Source organism: Antechinus flavipes, chromosome 1 (assembly GCF_016432865.1).
Source record: "Antechinus flavipes isolate AdamAnt ecotype Samford, QLD, Australia chromosome 1, AdamAnt_v2, whole genome shotgun sequence".
Lineage (NCBI taxonomy): Eukaryota > Metazoa > Chordata > Mammalia > Dasyuromorphia > Dasyuridae > Antechinus > Antechinus flavipes.
Genome location: NC_067398.1, coordinates 263,132,638 through 263,155,676, shown reverse-complemented (window position 1 = coordinate 263,155,676; position 23,039 = coordinate 263,132,638). Strand labels below are relative to the sequence as shown.

The 23,039-nt window shown below is 34.1% G+C and overlaps 1 protein-coding gene across 1 annotated transcript in view; it reads left to right on the top strand.

Moving 5' to 3' along the window:
- Positions 1–23,039, top strand: part of LOC127545231 (phospholipid-transporting ATPase ABCA3-like) — a gene marked incomplete at its 5' end in the record, with an annotated part of 212,762 nt that overhangs the window by 72,888 nt on the left and 116,835 nt on the right. Inside the window, 3 exons of the mRNA XM_051972378.1 lie at positions 3,770–3,951; positions 9,222–9,356; positions 19,333–19,462. Coding sequence (XP_051828338.1) covers positions 3,770–3,951; positions 9,222–9,356; positions 19,333–19,462 — 447 coding nt within the window. The remainder of the gene's footprint in view (positions 1–3,769; positions 3,952–9,221; positions 9,357–19,332; positions 19,463–23,039) is intronic.

Below are 23,039 nucleotides of genomic sequence, written 5' to 3'. Positions count from 1 at the left end.
CAGATGAGAGCAGTGCAAGCAGAGCAAGCAAGGCTCTAAGTCAGGCATAGGTCATCTGCATGAACGTTTGGCATGTAGATGTCACTACATTTTCATATCTGAAGTTTATTTTAGACTAGTACAGTTTAATTTTGTTAATAGAGTGCAGGGCCTTCTTTGATGTGGGGGTGGCATGGTAAGTGATGCTGGGCCAGTTTTCACATGACTCACAATTGATTCCAGAGTTCTTCCTAGAGACAAGTGTCCTTATATTTCTTCTTTTGACCCTCAGGTGAGCTCCTGCCTTGTGTGAGTTTCCCCTAAACTAGTCCTTGAGGCAAATACATGTTTGGTGTTAGAACAAGGTGACTAACTCATCAGAGTTGCACTTTCTGCAATAGGATTTGAAAGCTTGGCAGTTGAGCTCAAGAAAGGACTTTGGTGTCCCATATCTTATCTTGCTGAGTGGTAAACTTCAGAATCTTTGTAAGCTCACATGGAAGCAATGCAGTTTTCTTGGCAGGTGCTGGGATACTCTCCAGGCTTTATAGGCATGTAGGGAGATCAGCTGTGTAGAGCTTTGGTTCAGTAGGCAGTGCAATATCTCTTCTTTCCCACATTCTCCTTCAGAAACCACCCTGGCCCTTGGTAGTGACCATCTTCTAGCTGAAGGATTAGCCTACCAAAGAGAACACTGACAAGAATCTTGCTGGCAGTGACTAAAAGAGAAATCCTATCTTGTGATTGTCACAGCACAATCTGTTTCCTTTTCTTTTATTGAGATGGGCAATGGAGGCATTATTGAACTCCTGGAGGATAACTTCCTATTGCCACATAACCTGGAAAATTTCAGTCAGCTTTTGTATGAGCTGCCAATGTACTCTCTGCCTGATTATAAATCTCATCTGGAATAAAATCAGCTCCAGGTACTTTCCCACAGAAGAGGAGCATAATGGCATTCAAAACTCATCTTCAATTAGACGTTTAGCTAAAAAGGAATTGACTTCAACCTGAGGTAATTTAATGACTCCAAACATCGTTTAATAAGTCTATTTAAAACACTATGGAAATGTTTAGCCCATCTCTCCAGTCATGTCCTTATCAGATCCATAAGCATTGAGTAGTTGAAATGCACCATAAATAATCTTCAGGATTTTTATTATCAGCATAAAACTGAATTTCATATGCCTTTTTACTAAGCTAATTATCCAGGTGAATTATCTTAATTGTAAATGTTGGAATTCTGTTTTTTGTTTAACAACTTCTGACATACCCCATCATTTTTATCAAACCAATCTTGATGTTCGTTAGTTTACTGACCCAGATGAGTAAATGTGGAGCTGTACACCAAATCTCTGAAAGTATACTCATTACTTTTCTGCTCCAGAATTGCTAACTGTGGGTGGGCTTAGCTTTTCCTTCATGTTAGCAGTAAGCTGTTCATACTCAGTGAACTCTAATCTGTTGACATGAAATCTTTTGGTTGTTGTCTTGCTTTAGGGCTATTTGTTGAATGAAAATGTTTAGCTTGGAGAGGATAAGTCCATGATCAATCTAGCACTCTCTGCCACACTTTTACACTTTCATCATTTTTATATCCTATCTGTTTCTTCTCCTTACAATCACCCAGTATATTAAATGCAGTGTTTGCTACAAGGATGCATCCTGAAGTTTTATTGCGTTTAGGTAAACAGAAGACAGTATTGATGATGAGAAAGTCATGAGATGCACAGGTCTTCATTATTAAGTGACCATTGCTGCTGCTATTTCTAGCTCTATTCCTCTCAAGGACTTCCTGCCATGTCTGATAATAACCACTCTGGTGTTAAAGTCACTTAGAATTATAAATTAGTTCTTTTTCAGCATGTTGATGATGAAAATTTCCAGGTCTTCATAAATTTTTTCTTTGACTTTATCAGGGTTTAATTGATTGTATTAAGCATACACATTGGTGTAGGAAAGCATGATGCTTTCCTACAAGTGGCAATTGCATTGTCATGAACCTATCATTTATTCCTTTTAGAAAACATACAAGCTAATTGACTATTGACTATGTTTTCTTAAAACAAGTGAAGTTAAAATTAGAAGAAAAGTAGGATATGGATATGAGGCAGAAATTTTGCTACATTTCTCTGATAAATATCTCATTTCTAAGATTAGAATCAAATTTATGAGAATAATAATCATTCCCTAGTTGATAGCCAAAGGATACGAATAGGGAGTTTTCAGAGCTATTAATCACCATTTTAAAATGTTCTAATCCATGAATATTCAGAGAAAAACAAATTAAAATAATTAAGTTGACCTAAAAATAACAATAAATACTAGAAGGGATGTAGGAAAACAGGTAATTAATGAACTATTGTTGAAGTTGTAAATTGGTCCAGCTATTGTGGAACACATTTTGTTAGTATTAAATTATGCATAATCTTTTACCTGATGATACTATTACTAGGTCTATACTCCAAAGAAAACAAAGGAAGAGGGAAAAGAGACTTATATTCAAAATTAGTTTATGACAGTTTCTTTTGTGGTGCCAAAAAATTGGAAACTTAATTGATACCTGTCAATTAGAGAAATGGTTGAACAAGTTATGGTATATGAATGTGATGAGATACTGTTGGGATATGGGAAATAATAAATAAATAAAAATAAGCAGCATCCTTCTTTCCTTTCTTCCTTCTTCCTTTCCTTCCTTCCTTCCTTTTTTTATTTTTCTTCTTCTCTCTCTTTCTTTCTTCCCCCCTCTCCTCCTTCCTTCCTCTCTCTTTTCCTTTCTTTGCATATTTGTAGAGTTTGTCTTTTTTTTTGTTTGTTTGTTTTACTCCCTCCATGAAAAGAGGGAAAGGGAAGACTTCAAAACCAAAAATAAAATAAATTATAGAATCAAAATTGTAAAATATATTTCATGCCAAAATTGTGAATTATACAAAAGTACGTAATTATTGAGTACTTTTCCTAAGTATACATTCTTGTTAAGATCTGAGGAAGACAGAAGAAAAAAGTAAAAAGCAGATCATTCCTGGAAGAGATGACAGTCTAGTTAGAAATACATAAAACTATTAAATAATAATCCATCATATGCCATATGAACCATAAGTATTCATTAATCAGAAAGATTAATGTGACTTTTGAGTATTTGGGAGTGATTCATGGAAGATCTTAGATATGAAATGGTATTTAAAAGATGCGTAAAGATTTGTGCATTCAGGATATGTACTAAGATATATAGACACACACACACACACACACACACACATCCTAGTAACCATGGGTGATTTTCAATTGATGTGTGCCCCTTGTACAGTTCACTGCTACAATCCACAGACAAATAAGATGAGTGGGAGATTCCCAGGAAATTAATTTCTCACCTTCTATTGTTCCATCCTTTGCATAAAACACACAAATATACTTGATTCTCTTAATATCTCCCCAATTTTGTCCTCTTCTTGACTCTTTAGGGCAGTTATATCCTAACATTCATTTCTTTTATCTTCTCTCCCTTATCAATCTCATTCATTCCCATATAACTTCAACTTCCATCTCTATTGAGATAATTTCCAGTTCTAATCTCTTTTTTGAATTCCAACCCTATTTCAGCAGCCTACAGAACATTTTTTTCCTAAAAGGTCCCAATAGAATTTCAATTAATTAAAACCTAACCCCTGAAACTTGCAAATTTTTGCCTTCTCCCCATCATACCATCCCATCTTATTGCTGGAAGCTATAGGGTAATTGTTATAATCTTAGTTTGGCAAACATAATAATCAAATTATTTTGTGTATTTCAGAAAATGGGATTAGTTGGACAAAACTTACACAGCCAGTCACCAGAAATGAAAACTTAACCTTTGGACATATCCTCGGAATGCTGATATTTGATTCTTTTCTCTATGCTGTGGTGACTTGGTATGTAGAAGCAGTTTTTCCAGGAAGTTTAGGAGTACCCCAGCCCTGGAACTTCTTCTTGATGGTGAGTTATGAATGTACCATTCTTTAGATTTTTTTATAGTATAATTCTTGCTACTTTGTGAAAGAATATGCATTCTTACCTTTCTCTGTGATTTCCCATTCCCAAAATTGAACTCTTAACGAGTATATTAAAGTAATAAACTCTTTTTGTTCCCCATCAATTAAATAACCTCAAAAGCCCCAACAGACCTGATCGAAACTATTATGTATAGGTGGTGACATCATAATCTCAAATGTTACTAACTCATCTTTGCTATTATTTGCTATTATTTACTGGCTGCTCTTCCCTTCTCTTTCTCCCTCTGTATTCCCCACCCCCCAAAAAAAAAACTCTCACAAGAAATGCATAAGGGAGAACTAAATATGCAGTCTTATATGTATAAAAGAAAGGGGAGAAATACAGTGAAAAGAAAATTATTCAATATCTGATAAAGTCAGAGCCTTATTGATTTTGAAGAGAATGTGAAATCATAGTAGGATGTTCCTGAATGGTTTGAAAAAAATTAGACTTGTCAGTACAGAATTTATGGACTATATAGTAAAAATAATTGGGAGAATATAAAAACTTAGATCCATAATTTCAAGACTCATTAAAAAAAGAGAGGAAGTTAAAGACAACCTGGAACAAAAGAAGCAAAAAGCAATAACATTAAAAGAAAGTATGTTCTCAATAGAAGCAAAATATTGATTTCAAAGACAGAATCCTTCACAATAATTAAAAGATTACAAGTCTACAAGAAAAACATGACAATTCAAAGACCCTTAACTATGATTCAGTCCAAGTTAAACCATCTACAGATGATTCATTGTTTTCATGGGGCTGGTTATAAAATAGAAAGGCATATAAAAAAGAAATGGGAATAAGAAGATAAAGGAAAATATGTGATGTACCATATTTAATTTAGAAGTTTGAATGACAAGAAAAATACTCCTGTAGGCTGTCATCTATATTAGCATAATCAAGGAAGTAAAAGGAGGCAATAATTTTTCCACATTCCCTCCAACATTTGTCATTATTTTTTCCTATCATCTTAGCCAATCTGAGAGGTGTGTAGTGGTACTTCAGAGTTGTCTTAATTTGCAATTTTCTGATCAGCAGTGATTTAAAGCACCTTTCATATGGCTAGAAATGGTTTTGATTTCTTCATCTGAAATTGTCTGTTCATATCCTTTAACCATTTATCATTTGGAGAATGGCTTAAATCCTTACAAATTTGAGTCAATTCCCTATATATTTTAGAAATGAGGCCTTTATCAAAACCCTTGAATGTAAAAATTTTTTCCGTTTATTGCTTCCCTTCTAATATTGTCTACATTGGTTTTGTTTGTCCAAAAACTTTTTAACTTAATATAATCAAAATTACCTATTTTGTGTTCAACAATGAACTCCAATTCTTCTTTGGCCATAAATTCCTTCCTTCTCCACAGAGCTGAGAGGTGAACTATCCTATATTCTTCTGATTTGCTAATAATATCACTCTTTATATCTAAATCATGAACCCATTTTGACTTTATCTTGGTATACAGTGTTAGGTGTGAGTCAGTGCCTAGTTTTTGCCATACTAGTTTCCAATTTTCCCAGCAGTTTTTGTCAAATAGTGAGTTCTTATCACAGAAACTGGAGTCTGTGGGTTTGTCAAACAATAGATTATTACAGTCAGTGACTATATTGTATCTTGTGAACCTAACCTATTTCACTGATCAACTATTCTGTTTCTTAGACAGTACCAAATGGTTTTGTTGATCACTGCCAATTCTGATTTTTAAAGAATAATTTTCTTCTTTAAGACTCTGCATCCCTTTTTCTAATGGGTTGATTTTCTTCTTATTTTTCTTGAATAATTCTTATTTCTTTTAAATTTTTTCTCAGTCTCTCTCATTTGATCTCTTTTTTGAGTTCTTCTATACATTCTTTTTGAGCAGGTAACTATTTAACATCATTCATTGAGGGAAAAGAGGCATTTTTTTTTTTTTAACTTCAATAACCCCCTTTGCAGATGAATCCCAGTTTTCGCTATTTTCATAGAACCTTTCTATGGCTGGGTTTTCTCCTTTGCCTGCCCCCCCCCCTTTTTTTTTTAAATTTTAAATAAGAACTTCTTAATCATCTCTAGTCCTCAGGTGGGAGAGGGGGGATGGTGCCTCTGGCTTCACTTCAACTCTACTCTCTGACCTTCCTGTGAGCACCCTTGACCAGCAGTGTCCCTGCCCCACCACTTCCACAGTCCTGGGCTGCTTTTCCTTCTCACCCAGACCATTTCTCAGTAGCACAGGAGGGTCTTCCCAGCAGAAGTTCCTGAAGTCTTCCCAGACTTCCCACATGGTCCAAAACTTCACACAGGCCAAACCTCCATCCTGGGGTCTTCAGGTCTTCTTAAGTTGTAGGAGGATCCCTGTCCTACCCCAAGTCTTACTTGTTTTTCACTAGTCTTTGTTAGCCCTGAGATACAATTTTGTTTGTGGGGAAAATTTGGAGAGCCTGGAATTTTCTGACCTCCACCATCTTTCCAGAATCGTCCCTTCTCAATTTCTTTTTCTAAGATAGGGTTATTTGGGTATTCTATTTTCTCTTCTGTTCATCTGGACAATTAATTTTATCAATATTCATCAATTTCATGTAGATTGTTACATTTATTGGTGTATAATTGGACAAAATAGCTTATCATAATTGCTTTAATATCAATTTTTAAATCAATATCAATATCAATTGCTTTAATATTAATTTACCTGATGGTAAATTCACCTTGTTTATTTTTGATACTGGTAATTTGACCAAATTATTTTATTTTTTCATAAGATCAGCTGCCAATTTTATTTACTAGTTAAGCAGTGGGTTATTTTTTCTTTTGTTTTGTGCTTACTTTAAATTTTATTAATTTTCCTTTGGTATTCAGGATTTCTAATTTGATATTCAATTTAGTATTTTTAATTTTTTCTTTTTCTAGTGTTTTTTAGTTACATATCCTACATACTGTAATATACTATCACATACTGTAATCATAGCTTCTATTCCCTTGTAGTCACAAATATTCTTTTGTGCCATGATTGTGACTAGGATTACCGCTTCCTTGCTACTACAAATGCTCCTCTCCATCCTAGAATTGTATATGGGCCCTAGAGTTGCACCATGCCAACACAGGGGCTGCTGTAATTTTGCCATCTCCTGACTGAGAACTCCCAAAACTGTTGCTGGACTCACCCCTGCTGTTGGTGCTGCATGTACTGTGGGCCAGCTTCCACCCAAGGATCGTAGACCTCTTCTTCTGACTTCCTAAGTCTTGGCTTAAAAATTGGATGACCTTGATTTTTGTTAGCTATGCTTGCCCAGATTTCTACTTTTTCATTATTTTAGAGTTGTTTGGAAGGGAACATTGAGAGAGTTTAATTGGGTTGCTGACTCTACTGCCATCTTGGCTCCATCACAAAGAAAGTTTCAGCTGTTCTTTTGTTAGCTTTTCTTCTCTTTTGCCAGATTTTTCTTCCATTTAATGCATTTTTTTTGGCATTCCAAATATGTTCATCTCATGTTCTCTTTTCTACAGAGATTTTATACAGTAAATTCAATTTTTTCAAATCTACTAATTGAGTTATTAAATTATGCATTCAGAATTCTCTGTTCCATTCTTTTGTCATTCTAGTTTCTCCTTTTATGGATTCCATTTTTCTGGATTCTAGAGGTCCTTGTTGTTATTCCATGCTTTCTTAGATTCCACAGGATTCTGTATTTCATCAGTCATTGACTCACTTTCAATTGCCTTTTAACATTTACTAAAAGAATTTTATAATCTTTATTTAAATTACTTGTTCTTCCTGCCTAAAAGGCATCTTTAGAATGTTGATTTAAAATCTCCAGTGCCCTGGAATTTTATTGATTTTCTCTTGAGATATTTATTTGATATACATTATGGGATTTTATTTTTTCCTTATGAAATCTTTAGTGTTTCAACCTTGTTTTTACATTCTCCCCCTTTCCCATTTACTTTTTGATTTTTCAGCCTTTGCTGGTAAATTGTTTAAGTTTCCTCAACTTCTGACTTGGGTGATATAGGATCATGAAGTCTGTTGGGGGAGAGCTAGAAAGTGAGTACTTTGAGAATTAGAGTTTTCCACTCTTATTTAACAAAGATTGTATTTTATTAGGATTCTCTCTTTTTGTCCTATTAATTTGCCTATGATTACTATGTATGTTGTACATACATTCTTTTTTTGGAATAGGGGGGTTGGTGAGGGGTTAAAATCTCAAGAAATTTGGAGAAAGAGACAAAGTTGCCATCTTGCAGATAGTGTGACTCAGAAATCTGATCTCATTCATTATTCATAAGTGTAATGAACCTGGAGCCATCACTACCATGGGCATTGTTAGAACCAAATGAATATTTTAGGGATCATTGAAACATGAAGGAGAACAAGATGTTCTTGTTTGTCCATCATTCTCAAAGAGGACTGTCACATCAGAGAGGTGATGCCATGAGATGCAGGTAAATTAGATTTAAGGGAGGGAGGGCTGGGCAAGATCACCTGTCTCACTTTTCCCTTCAGAGCCATCTGAATCCAGTGGCCAGATATAGATATGAACTAGAGATGGCCCTGGATGCAGTAGGAGACCTTGTTCTTTTCGAGCTAAGGTCCTTTCCAGGTCTCAGTTTGATTGAGGCAGCATTCATTAAGTGATTAAGACTAGTAAGAATGAGGCAAAAAATGACTCTTTACCCACTCAGAGGAGAATAAGTATGTAGGATTGAAAACCTAAAATTTCTAAAAGAATGATTTCAATATGTATAATGATTTCCCCTGATAATTATGCGGGGTTATATTAAATAAGTTATTTATATATGTGTCATCTTTTTGTAGTATAAATATTTTCACAGTTGAATCTATGTCTTATTTACATTTGCATTCTTGGTATTTAACAAGTTGTTTTTAAAATTATTATTAAATTTTTGAATGGCCATGGAGAACAAGGAAAATGAATCTTTCCAATTATTTCTCCTTCTAATTTCTATCATGGCTTCTCTGCCATGACCTCATTCTTGGCTTTATTTTCTCTCTCATTTTGATTATTTAAATCAGTGGCATTTTCCAAGGAGTCTTTTGGCATTAAATATTTAAGGCATTCAAATCTAAGGAAATTTTAGAGGGGAAATTTGTTACCTTAAAGTTTGTTCTTTCTGTCAGTTTCAAAAGTCAAAATTAGCAAAGTTATTTTGTTTCCAACTCTTTCCGTGTTTCATTGTTAATTTTTGTAATTGTAATTAAATTTTCATTTCCTAGAAATCCTACTGGTACGGGACTTCAGCAACTACTGTAGATAAAAACACAGAACCTAACATTACTTTTGAAAATCCATACATTGAAGAGGAACCTGTAGGTTTGGAGGTTGGGATTCAAATACAAAATCTCTCTAAGGTACTGGTGCCCTGAGTTTCTTTTCTAGCTGGAACTAAGTCTGTTACCTGAATTTCATTTGTTGGCATTTTACTATACTAAAGAAATATTAAGTTCTAATTAACAAAGTCTTGTTAGAGTTCCTTCCTTGGGAGAAAGTCAAGTGAATAAATTAACTTAAAATTGTAGTCCACACTACCCATTTATATTTTTAATTTTTTTTCAATTAACAAACAAATCAGCTTTCCTATTTCCTTCTTATGTTGAGAAAAAGAAAAAAAAACAAAGCTCTTGTAACAAATATTCTTCTCTTCTTTCTTTTCTTTTTTTTTTTCTTTCTTTTTTCTTTTTTTTTTTTTTAATTTTATTTTATTTAATAATAACTTTGTATTGACAGAATCCATGCCAGGATAATTTTTACACGACATTATCCCTTGCAATCACTTATGTTTCGTTTTTTCCCCTCCCTCCCTCCTCCCCCCCCCCCCCAGGATGGCAAGCAGTCCTAGATATGTTAAATATGTTGCAGTATATCTAGATACAATACATATTTGCAGAACCGAACAGTTCTCTTGTTGCACAGGGAGAATTGGATTCAGAAGGTAAAAATAACTCGGGAAGAAAATCAAAAATGCAAATAGTTCACATTCATTTCCCAGTATTCCTTCTTTGGGTGTAGCTGTTTCTGTCCATCATTTCTCCAATGAAACTCAGTTAAGTCTCTTTGTCAGAGAAATCCACTTCCATCAGAATACATCCTCACACAATATCGTTGTCGAAGTGTATAATGATCTCCTGGTTCTGCTCATCTCACTCAGCATCAGTCCATGTAGGTCTCTCCAAGCCTCTCTGTATTCATCCTGCTGGTCATTCCTTACAGAGCAATAATATTCCATAACATTCATATACCACAATTTACCCAGCCATTCTCCAATTGATGGGCATCCATTCATTTTCCAGTTTCTAGCCACTACAAACAGGGCTGCTACAAACATTTTGGCACATACAGGTCCCCTTCCCTTTTTTAGTATCTCTTTGGGGTATAAGCCCAATAGAAACACTGCTGGATCAAAGGGTATGCACAGTTTGATAACTTTTTGGGCATAATTCCAGATCGCTCTCCAGAATGGCTGGATTCGTTCACAACTCCACCAACAATGCATCAGTGTCCCCGTTTTCCCGCATCCCCTCCAACATTCATCATTATTTTTTCCTGTCATCTTAGCCAATCTGACAGGTGTGTAGTGATATCTCAGAGTTGTCTTAATTTGCATTTCTCTAATCAATAGTGATTTGGAACACTCTTTCATGTGAGTGGTAATAGTTTCAATTTCTTCATCTGAAAATTGTCTGTTCATATCCTTTGACCATTTATCAATTGGAGAATGGCTTGATTTTTTATAAATTTGAGTCACTTCTCTATATATTTTGGAAATGAGGCCTTTATCAGAACCTTTAATTGTAAAGATGTTTTCCCAGTTTGTTACTTCCCTACTAATCTTGTTTGCATTCGTTCTGTTTGTACAAAGGCTTTTTAATTTGATATAATCAAAATTTTCTATTTTGTGATTGGTAATGGTCTCTAGTTCATCTTTGATCACAAATCTCTTTCTCCTCCACAAGTCTGAGAGATAAACTATCCTATGTTCCTCTAATTTATTTATAATCTCGTTCTTTATGCCTAGGTCATGGACCCATTTTGATCTTATCTTGGTATGTGGTGTTAAGTGTGGGTCCTTGCCTAATTTCTGCCATACTAATTTCCAGTTATCCAGCAGTTTTTATCAAATAATGAAATCTTATCCCAAAATTTAGAATCTTTGGTTTGTCAAACACTAGATTGCTATAGTTGACTATTCTGTCTTGTGAACCTAACCTTTTCCACTGATCAACTAATCTATTTCTAAGCCAATACCAGATGGTTTTGGTGACTGCTGCTTTATAATATAATTTTAGATCAGGTACAGCTAGACCACCTTCATTTGATTTTTTTTTCATTAATTCCCTTGAGATTCTCGACTTTTTATTGTTCCATATGAATTTTGTTGTTATTTTTTCTAAATCATTAAAATATTTTCTTGGAAGTCTGATTGGTATAGCACTAAATAAATAGATTAGTTTAGGGAGTATTGTCATCTTTATTATATTTGCTCGGCCTATCCAAGAGCACTTAATATTTTTCCAATTATTTAAGTCTGACTTTATTTGTGTGATCTTGTAACAAATATGAATAGTCAAACAAAACAGATTCTCTTATTGGTCCTGTCCACAAATGTATGTTTTTCTGCAAATTGAGTCTAACACCCCGCCGAAGACAGTAGAGTACTTCCTCATGAAGTGTTATGCATTGATCAGACTCTTTAAGTCTTTCTGAATTATTTTTGTTTCTATACAAGTCATTCTCCTGCGTTTGCTCAATCTATTCTGTGTATCTTCACATAAGTTCTCTATGGTTTCTCTAAAATTGTCTCTTTCATGTTTTCTTATGGCATAATATTCCATTACATTCATATACTATACGCAGTGGTTCTCAAATTTTTGTTTTCAGTATCTTTATCCTATTAAAAATTATTGAGGATATCTCCAAAGTGTTTTTATCTGGATTATATTTATAGACATTTACCATATTGGAAGGAAATACTATTTTTGAATTTGTAGGCCCTCTAAAAGGATTTCAGAGATCCCCAGGATTCTTTAGACCATACTTTGAGAACCACTGTACTATAATTTGTTCAGCCATTGCCTACTTGCTGGACACTTCATTAGTTTCTTGTTCTTTACTACAGCATTAAAGGGCTGTTATAAATAATTTTTGTACATGTGTATCCTTTACCTCTTTATTGAATCTTTTTGAGATAGTAAACCTACCATTAGTGTTATTGATAAAGGACATGTATTCTTTAGTGATCTTTGAATAAGAAGCAACAAACTGCTTTCCAGAATTACTGGACCTACTCACAGGTCCCACTGTGGTTGTATCAGTGTGCCTGTATTCCTATAACCCCTCTAACATATCTTGAATATAGTTCTTTCAGCAAAGAAAGTTGCTGCAAAGAATTTTTTTTCCAGTTGACTATTTCCGTCATAATTTTAACATAATGGATTTTGTTTGTACAAAATCTTTCCTAAATTTCTTGTTCTTGTCTCATTATTATACTAGCATTTCTTACATTGTTATATAGTAATGATGATAATGAACATTCTTGCTTTACTCCAATCTTATTATACAGACTTTTAGCTTATCTTAACTATATATGATATTGGTTTTTGATTTTATATGAATACTATTATGTCATTTATTATTTAAGTGGGGCTTTTTAAACATTTTCCACTGGTGACCCCTTTTTACCTGAGAAATTTTTACATGATTCTGAGTATATAGATATACAAATCAAACATTTATTGATAATGTATCATAATTTTATGACTCCCACATTCATTTAAGAGAGTCCACATGGGAATACAAACCACAGTTTAAGAAGCTGGGATCTAGAGGATGGTTTCTTTGCTTAGTTTTTTCCTTAGTTGAGGTATAAATACCATATTTGAGTCACAGAGATTTTGGTAGTATCCATTCTTTTCTTATTTTTGGAAATAGTTTATATAACATCAGAATTAATCTTTGAAAGTTTCATAGTCTTAAAAATCCATCTAGTCCTGGAGATTTTTCCATGAGAGTTCATTTGTGGCTTGCTCAATTCCTTTTTTGCTAGAATTAGTTTATTTAAATCCCCTCTTCTGTTAATCTGGATATTTTGTATTTTTGTATATTCATCCAAATTTGTCATTTTATTGGCATATAATTGGACAAAAAACAGCTGGTTATATTTTATTCATTTCATTTGCTTTTTTTTTTTCCCACAGCAATTTGGCTTTATTTTTAATCATACTAATAGTTTATCTATTTTTTCCCTCAAAAACTAGCTTTTATTTGCCAATGTTCACTATTTTTTCATTAACTTTATTCTCAAATCCTTTGATGATATTTCCCCAGACTTTGACAAAGACTGACCAAGGCCTTCCCCAGTATATATATGATTGTAATCTCTTCCTATCTTCTGAAGATTTCATCCTCACTTATCCTCCATCTCACTATTTTTTTAATCTTTCCTGTTAATTTTCTCCTTTTCCTATTGCCCTAAGAAATGCCCAACTCACCTTTTTTCCCCAAAAATATTTCAGTAGATTCTATAATTACCTCAAACTATTATCATATTACTATCCTCCATTTCTCAGGCAAACTCCTTTAAAATGTTATCCATAATACTACTTATACTTCCTTTCCACCCATTCATAACCATTTGCAACTTGGCTGCCAACATTATCATTCAACTGAAACTGCTCTTTCCAGTGATTTTGCCAAATCTAATGGTCTCTCTCTCTCTCTTTTTTTTTAGTTTCGTATTTGTTGTATCACTGTATATCTATCACTGTTGATCATCTTCTCCTTTGCTCTTTGGATTTTTTGACCCTACTCATTTATTGGTTGACCTCTCATCTGTCTGCACGCTCAGTCATCTCTATTGACTCAGATTCACATCATGAAGTGTGAATATTCCCCATAGTTCTTTCCTGGATCCTTTTGTCTTCTTCTATACTCTTTCTGTAAGTAACTCTAGAAATTCTCAAGAATTTAATTAATTCTTCAGATGACTCTCATCTCTATATATCTGGACTTCGTCTCTCAGTCCAGAATCACAAATTGCTTAGTAAGATATTAAAATAAATTAATAATCTTTACCCTTAGACCCTTAGATCCCATCTTCTATATGATACCTATTCTCTGTGGAAGGCATCATCAGCATACTTCTAGTCAGGTTCTTACATTATTATAACTCACTCTCCCTCATTTCAAATATCCATTAAGTCTCTAAATGTTACAATTATCTTTCCTATCTGACTCCTGCTCTCACATGACTATTGCCCTAGTTCAACCCTTCATCAACTTTGATTATTGCAACAGCCTTCTAATTGATCTCCCTTCTTTTCTCTCTACTTTAGTCACTTCTACATGACGTAATTTTTTTTTTTTTTTTTTTTTTTTACTTTTTAGTCAGCCAAAGTCCTGTGGCTTACTGTTGCCCTTTGAAGAACATATAACTTTTTCTGTTCCACTTTTGAAGTCCTTCACAACCTGATTCTAGCCTAATTTTTCAGCTTCACTGGACATTACACCTTGTCCTGCATTCTGAGATTCAGCCAAACTAGCCTTCTTTCTGTAGCCTAACATCTGTTCCTATCATTTCTTTGCCTTTAATACTGACCATCCCTCATGCTTAGGATGCACTGCATCCTTACTTCCATCTTCTAGAGTGCTTCTCTTCCTTTTTTTCCCCTCAGATTTAAAAAATTTTTTAATAATATTATATTTTTCCAAATATAAGCAAAAATAGTTTTTAACATTCACCTTTGCAAATCTTTGTGTCCCTAATTTTTTCTTTCTCTCCCCTTATCTCCTCCCCAAGATAGCAAGCAAAGTGATATAGTTTAAATATGTACAATTCTTCTAAATATAATTCCATATTCATCATGTTGCACAAGAAAAATCAGATTAAAAGAAAAAAAAAACAAGAGAAAGAAAATAAAAAGCAGGCAAACAAACATCAACAAAAAAGATGAAAATACTATGCTTTGATCCACATTCAGTCTCCATAGTTTTCTCTCTGATATGGATGGCTCTCTCTCTCCATCATAGTTGATCTTCACATAATCTTGTTTTTACTGTGTACAGTGGTTCTGCTTACTTCACTTAGTATGAGTTCACATAAATCTTTCCAAGCTTTTCTGAAATCAGCCTGCTTGTTATTTCTTATAGAACAATAATATTTTATTACATGTATATATTCAGCCATTCCCCAGCTGATGGACATCCACTCAATTTTCATTTCCTTTCCACTATAAAAAGAGTCCTTTTCCTTTTTTTGATTATCTATTTGAGATACAGACCCATTAGAGATATTGCTGGATCAAAGGGTATGCACAGTTTGCTAGCCTTTTAGGCCTCGTCTCCAGAATAATTGGATTAGTTCACAACTCCACCAACAATGCATTAGTGCCCCAGTTTTCCCTCATCTCCTTTAACTTTCATCATTATCTTTTCCTATCATTTTAGCTAATCTGAGTGGTGTGAAATGATACCTCATGTTGTCTCAAGATGCTTTTCTCTAATCAATAGTGATTTAGAGCATTTCTTTATAAGACTAGAAAAGGTTTTAATTTCTTAATCTGAAAATTATCATTTCATATCCTTTGACCATATATCAATTACATAATGGCTTATATTCTTATAAATTTGAGTCATTTTTCTATATTTTTTAGAAATGAGGCTTTTATCAGATATTGACTATAAAAATTGTTTCTGCTTCCCTTCTAATCTTGGCTGCATTGGTTTTGTTTGTGCAAAAACTTTTTAATGTAATGTAATCAAAATTATTCATTTTGGATTTTATAATGTTCTCTAGTGCTTCTTTATCCATAAATTCCTCTCTTTTCCACATTGCTGAGAAGTGATTATTTTTCAGTTTTCCCAGGTAATTTTTTCAAAAAGTGAGTTCTTATTTTAGAAGGTGGAGTCTTTTGAATTTATCAAACACTAGATTAACATTGACTATGGTGTCTTATAAACCTTATAAACCTCATTCCATTTACATTTTCTTCTTTTTTTTTTTGTTTGATTGATTTTTGATGTCTCCTTGAGCCATTCACTTCCATTTGTGCAATTCTAATTTTTAGTGAATTATTTTCTTCTGTTAGCTTTTTTATCTCCTTTTTAATTGACCCAATTGTACTTTTAAAGGAGCTGTTTTGTTTAGGGAAATTTTTTCTCCATTTCACCAACTCTTTTTTTTTTTTTTTTTTTAAGGAGTTGTTTTCTCTTTCCATTTTGCCAAAAAAATTTTTTTTGTTATACATAAGCGAATTCATTTTTAAAAAACATTCCTTATGAATCATATTGGGAGAGAAAAATAAGAACAAAAGGGAAAAACAACAAGAGGGAAAAAAATGAGAAAAAAAGTGAACAAAACATATGTTGATTTACATTCAGTTCCCATAGTTTTCTCTCTAGATGCAAATAGCATTTTCTATTCAAAGTTTATTGACATTATCTTGGATCACTGAAATACTGAGAAGCACGTTTGTCAGAGTTGATCATCATACAATCTTGCTGTTGCTGTGTATAATGTATTCCTGGTTCTGCTTGTTTTGCTTAGCATCAGTTCATATAAATCCTTCCAGATCTTTCTAAAATCAGCTCTTTCATCATTTTTTATAGAGAAATATCCCATTATTTTTACATACTTAAGGCTTAATTCAACCATTATCCAATTAATGGGCATCTACTCATTTTCCAATTCTTTATACCACCACAAAAAGAGCTACTATAAAAATTTTTACACATGTGGGTCCTTTTGCCTCTTTTATAATTTCATTGGAATACAAACCCAGTAGTAGCACTGCTGAATCAATTTTGTAATTGTGTTCATACAATTCCTAGATTTGTTTTGAAAGGCAGACACCCAGATACTTTATTTCATCTACCTGAGAAGATCAATGAATTGGACACAAAACTAAAAATGCTAGAAAAAGAACAAATTAAAAACCCCCTATTAAATACCAAATTAAAAATCCTAAAAATCAAAAGATAGATTAATAAAATTGAAACTACCAAAAATATTGAACTAATTAATAAAACTAAGAGTTGGTTTTATGGGGGAAAAAAACAACAAAACATAAACTTTTGATTAATTTGATTAGAAAAAATAAAGAAAAAACTGTATTACTAGCATCAAAAATTAAGAGTGAACCTACCATGATGAGGAAGAAATTAAAGTAATAATTAGAAGCTATTTTCCCAACTCTGTGCCAACAAATCTGACAATATAATTGAAATGAATATTTGGCAAATTTATTTTTTAAGAAGTTGTTTTCTTTAGTATAAATGTGTACATATTTTTTTTCCCTTTTCACCATATTTATTTTTTAAGGAGTTGTTTCCTTCAGTCAGTTGTATTTCCTTTTCCACGCTATTGATTTTCCCCAAAAAACTTTCATAATCTCTTGCGTAGTTCTCATTTCTTTTCCCCATTTTTCTTCTATCTCTCTTTTAAGACCTTTTTTGAACTCTTCCAAGAGAGCCTTTTGAGCTAGAATGCATTTCACACCTCCTTTTGAGAATTAACTAAAGGCATTTTGCCTTTCCTTTTCTCTTCTGGGTTTGTGCTCTGATCTTCCCTGTTTCTATAGAGCTCTCTATAGTTTATGTTCTTTTTGCTTTTTAAGTCGATTTTAAAAGATGAGTTCTGCTGCTGGGCACAGAGGAAATTGTTCCAAAATTCCTTTATTGTCCCAAGCTTCCTCTGAAGGTGTACCTGGGCGTCTCATGGTACATGTGGGCATCTCATGGCCTGCACTGGGGCTGGAGGTGCTGTAGGCTTCCCACAGTGCTGGGTGGGCCTGGCCAAGTCCCGCCTGCTATTGGGGTTAGGGCTCACAGTTTAATTTCTGTACTTGCATTGGAGGCCTCACAGTTGTCCTGTTAATACACTGGCCTTTTGAGCCAGTAGCCAACACTGCTGTACTTTGACTAAAAGCTAGCTTCCTTATGCCCACCCTTTCAACACCTGTGGTGAAACACGTTCCCCTTGCCCAATTGAGACAGAACCTTTCCTGAAGTCCTTCCAAGAGATCTTAAACAGGAAAATTGCTGCACTCTGAATGTTTGTGGGTCCTGTCACTCCAAAATCCATTCAGAGGCTTAATCTAGTGTTGATTCTGAAGAAGCCAGAAAGAGCTCAGGCAAAATCCTGTCTGCTCTCTGCCATCTTGACTCTATCCGCCCCCTCTCCTTCTTTAATATGCAGGTCAAACACCATCTTGTTCATGAAATCTTTACTGGTCATTCTCCCCTATCTCTTCCATTACACCCCACACTGCTAGTACTCTTTCCCAGTTAGGATGGTTGTACTATTCTTTCCTTGGTCTTATTCTTGGTCTTCTCTTTCCACAGTGCTGCTAAGAGTTTTCGTTCTATTTACCTGCAGTCCTGCTGACTTCTCTTGTAGAACCCATTTTTCATTATCCATAATCTCATTCTTTTGAGATCATTGTTGTAGTAAAAGTAAGATATTTGGATTCCTATGGGTCTAATCCTAAGCTAACATTCTCCTTTATCTTACTCAATAACTGTTGTTTTGTGATTACAATGATTTTTTCTATTTTACTTACCATTTCTTATTGAGTTTCTAGATTTCTATTTTTGTCCTTATTTCAGGATTAACAATTTTTTAATTTTTGTAGTTTCAATTATATACTCAAATATTCTATTTTTTATTTATTTCTTTTGTTAATATAAGGGCTTAAAGGGGGCAGCTAGGTGGCACAATGGATAGAACACCAGCCCTGAAGTCAGGAGGACTTGACTTCAAATCTGGCCTCAGACACTTAATACTTCCTAGCTATATGACCCTGAGCAAGTCACTTAACCCCAATTGCCTCAGCTACACACACACACACACACACACACACACACACACACACACATAGGTTTAAACATAAATATTTCTCTTAATTAAGACTCATCATCTCTTGTATAAAATTTTGGCAGTTTCTGAACTGTTCTTGTTGCTTGTTTCTCTACTCTCTGATTCAATTTAAACAGCTCTTTTGAATTAAGATTTTGAATCTTTGGGACTTTGGATCCTTGCTTTTCCCTTTATCTCTTCATTGCAGCTTTGTAACATGCTATTCTAGGAAAATTGAAAGCACTGTGGATTCTTTCTATGTTCTGAAACATCATTTAGAGATGCCTTGAAATAAATTTTCTATTAGATAAGCTTCAAACTGTTTTACATTATGAAGTAGAAATGTCTCTTCTCTTACATTTTTCTCTTTAGATTTGATGCTTTCAACAAGAGAATAATATATATTCTTCAGAAATGTCAGGTTTATATAGCTATAGATATATAGATAAAATTACTATTTTTTTCCTATTCAACAGGTGTTCATCACAAACAATATTAAGAAATATGCAGTAAATGATCTGACACTGAATTTTTATAAGGGACAAATCACTGTCCTTCTAGGACATAATGGAGCAGGGAAAACTACCACCCTTTCAATGCTCACAGGTATGTTATCAATTCTGGTCAGCTGAGGAGCTGGGGATTTGATTTTTATGTTTTGAAAACTGAAGATGTTAACTAGGATCACAATATCAGGCTTTCATCTATCCCTCTTATGGTCAGATTTGTCATTTTGACATTCATATATATACATCATATGTATTTATGTGTATAATATTGCAATGAGCAAAAGTCCATTTTCTCTTTCTCCTACCGTAACTTCCCCACCCCATCCCAATTGAAGACAAAAGAAAAAATATATAACAAACATGTATAGACAATCAAAACAGAATTCTGCATTTAGCCATGGCTGAAGTATTTGTCTCATTCAGTATTTTGAGTCCATCAGTTCTCTATCAGGGAGACAGGTGATTTGTTTCATCATCATGTTAATCATTACATTGATAAAAGTTCCTTATTCTCTCAAAAGTTCTTTTATTCTCATTTGGGTTTACTATATTACTGCCATTGTAAAAATTATTTTCTTGAGACTGTTCACTTTATTCTGTACCACTTCATACAAATCTTTCCAGGTTTCTCTGAAACCCTTTATTTCATTATTTCTTACAGTACATTAATATTCCAAACCATTTATGTATCATAACTTGTTCATCCATTTCCTAACTTTTGAGTACCCCTCCCCCAGATTCCCATTCTTTTCTACTTCAAAAGAGCTCTTTTTTTTTTGCACATTCTTAGAGTTGTTTTTCTTTGGCATAATCCTTGCCTCTAATTCCCACTCTCCTTTCTCCTCCGTATCTTGTGTTTCCCTGTAAAATGTGTTTTTGTACCCAACTGTATATTTGTATATTCTCCATTTTTTTGATCATTTCTTAGGACAATAAAATTCAAGTTATCAACTGTCCCCCCACTGCCTTCTTCTTGCTTGTGTAAATATCTTTATGCACACCCTATTTTGGTGAAATAATTTTCCCTAGCCTTCCTTTGCTTTTCCTCTACCCCTAAGTATATTCCTCTTCTCCTCTCTTTTTACTCCTTTTAAGATCATCAAAACATAAGATAACTACCATGACTTGTCTAATTAAACCCTCATTGAGACACCTAATAATGAGAAGATTCAGAGAAGACACATGTAGCATCTCCCCATATTTAAATGTAAGCAGTTTAAACTTGTTTAGTTCTTTGTGATGGTTCATTCAAGTTTACCTTTTTACATTTCTCTTCACTCCTCTTTTTGAAGTCAAAGTTTCTATGCAGTTATCAGAAATACTTAGAAGTCCTCTATTTTATTAAAAAAATCCATTTTTCCCTCTATAGCATTATGTTCATTTTTGCTGATTAAGTTATTCATGACATTTCCTTGTTGATATGCCTATATTCTTTGCCTTTTGGAATATTGTATTCCAACTCCTCTGCTCTTTTATAATGCTGCCTGCTAAAAACAAATGTGATCATGACTGTGGTTCCTATGTAATTAATTTTTTTTCTTTCTGGTTGCTTGTAGAAATTTTCCTTTGATCTGGATTTTGAATTTTGGCTTTGATATTCCTAGAAGTTTTTATTTGGGGGTCTTTTTCAGATGGTAATCAGTGGATTACATTTCCATTTGAACTCTTTCTACATCTTTCTTAAAGATTTAGATAGTTTTCTTTTAAGTTTCTTAACTAACAGATCTAGACTTTTTTTTGTGGTCATGGTATTCATTCAATTTTTTCTTCTTAGTCAGTTTTCTAGGTCACTTGTTTTGCTATGTGATACTTTATATTCTCTTATTTTGTTTTCAGTCTTTTGACTTTATTTTAATTTATTTTTATTGCCTTGTGAAAGAGTCATTGACTTATGTTTGCTCCACTTGGATTTTCAGGGTTTTGTTGTTTGGGCAAGATTTTGTTTTTCTTGTGTATGAGACATTGCTGATAGATGTTTTGGGGTCATTCTCTTTTACTGGTTGTATCTTAAACTTCCCTGCCACCACTCTAGTTTTTTATGGTAGAATTTTTGTTTGTTTATTCTTCCAGCATACTTCCTGACTTTGGACTCAATGCTAAGGCTGCCACATTTCTGAAGGGAAGGTCTGGCCTGGTTCTCTTTCTGCTTTCTTGAGATATTGAATGTTGTATTAAATGAAGATCTTAGGGACAAGCTGGGGATTTGCAAGCTTTCAGTGCTCCCAAACTGATCTGATACTGGGCAAATGCTGATTGCTTACCCTTTGGTCTGAGCTTTGCAGATTCTTGACCTGAATTTGAGTATGAGCCAGTTGGAGACTTCTTTTAGTTCAATGACAGAATTGTAGGTTCTCCTTTGTTCTGAGATTGTGGCCCTCATTATTACTTTGCAGGCTAGGATAGAAGCTATAATTGAGGGCCTGCTCTTCTCTGAATCACAGAGCTGGTGCTTACTTCTGAACTTAACTCTTTTCTTAGCTCACTACCCTGTCTTTCCTATCAGGAAAAGACATTTTGTGATGCAGATCCTCTTCTCACTTCAACCTAGATCTAGGACAAAGAACTAGGTAGGAGGAGACAAAGTTGCCAATTTGCACCCTTACCCATCATGCTGCCTTGCTTTCAATCTGGTGGTTTCCTCAAATACATTTGGCATTTCCTCTTACTCTGTGGCACAGTCTTTCTCTGGCTACTTGAGTACTTTACAGTGTGCCCCTTGCCTATGACTCCAGTGTCCACAGACTACTCTGTGTCTCTATGCAAAGCTGGACTACACAAATGACTCACTGTACTTTTCTGGATATAATCAGGATTTGGTCTTGGTGCATTTTCCAGATATGTTTGGAAAATTTTTCTGGAGAGGAAATACTCTCCACCATCTTGGCACCACAACTTTCCCTTAATCATTGTTCATTCTTGAGTTCTTTTCAAAAGATATAGTCTTTGTGAAGATATGAAAGAACTTCATTTGTGTTCTGCCAAATGACAATTTTCAATGTAAGATTGAAATATGGCCCCTTGGGTAAATGAGAGAAAATTTTTGCCTGCCAAAGTAATCTGCTTGTGGTCTGCAATGTAAGATTTTATAATTCCTTTCTCCAGGCATGGAGAATGCACATGACACTTTTATATTTTAAATGACCACTTTACATACTGGATCTACCATAATACTGGCCCATCAGAACACACAATTTGAAATATTGCTGCCATGTTCTTCTGGGAAGTCAGAAGCACCTTATATTCTATAAAACACTCTCAGTCAATAATTCATTTTAGTGATTGTACTCTTACCTTTGTTTAATTTTCTGGCATTGTCATTGACCAGTTACTTTCCAGTGAGCTTAGAAAAGACCAAGAAATGATAATACTGGGAGATGGTTTACTAACATAGGTAAAAGGTGAAGCTTTCCACCCAGGTCCACTGGAAAAAATCAGTCCCAAAGGAGAATATTCTAAAGGGACAAAGACTTAATATTCCATATAATCTCCCAAATGACTCTCAATGTCTCCCAAAGACAGACCTGCTTGTGGATCCTAGCTCTGTGTGAGTGTGTATGTGTGTGTGTATGTGTGTGTATACTAGTACTGAATTAGCCTTTTAAGAATGAGTATTCTCTATCAGCCTTTCTCCAATTGACAAATAGTCAAAGACTATGAACGATTTTCAGACAAAA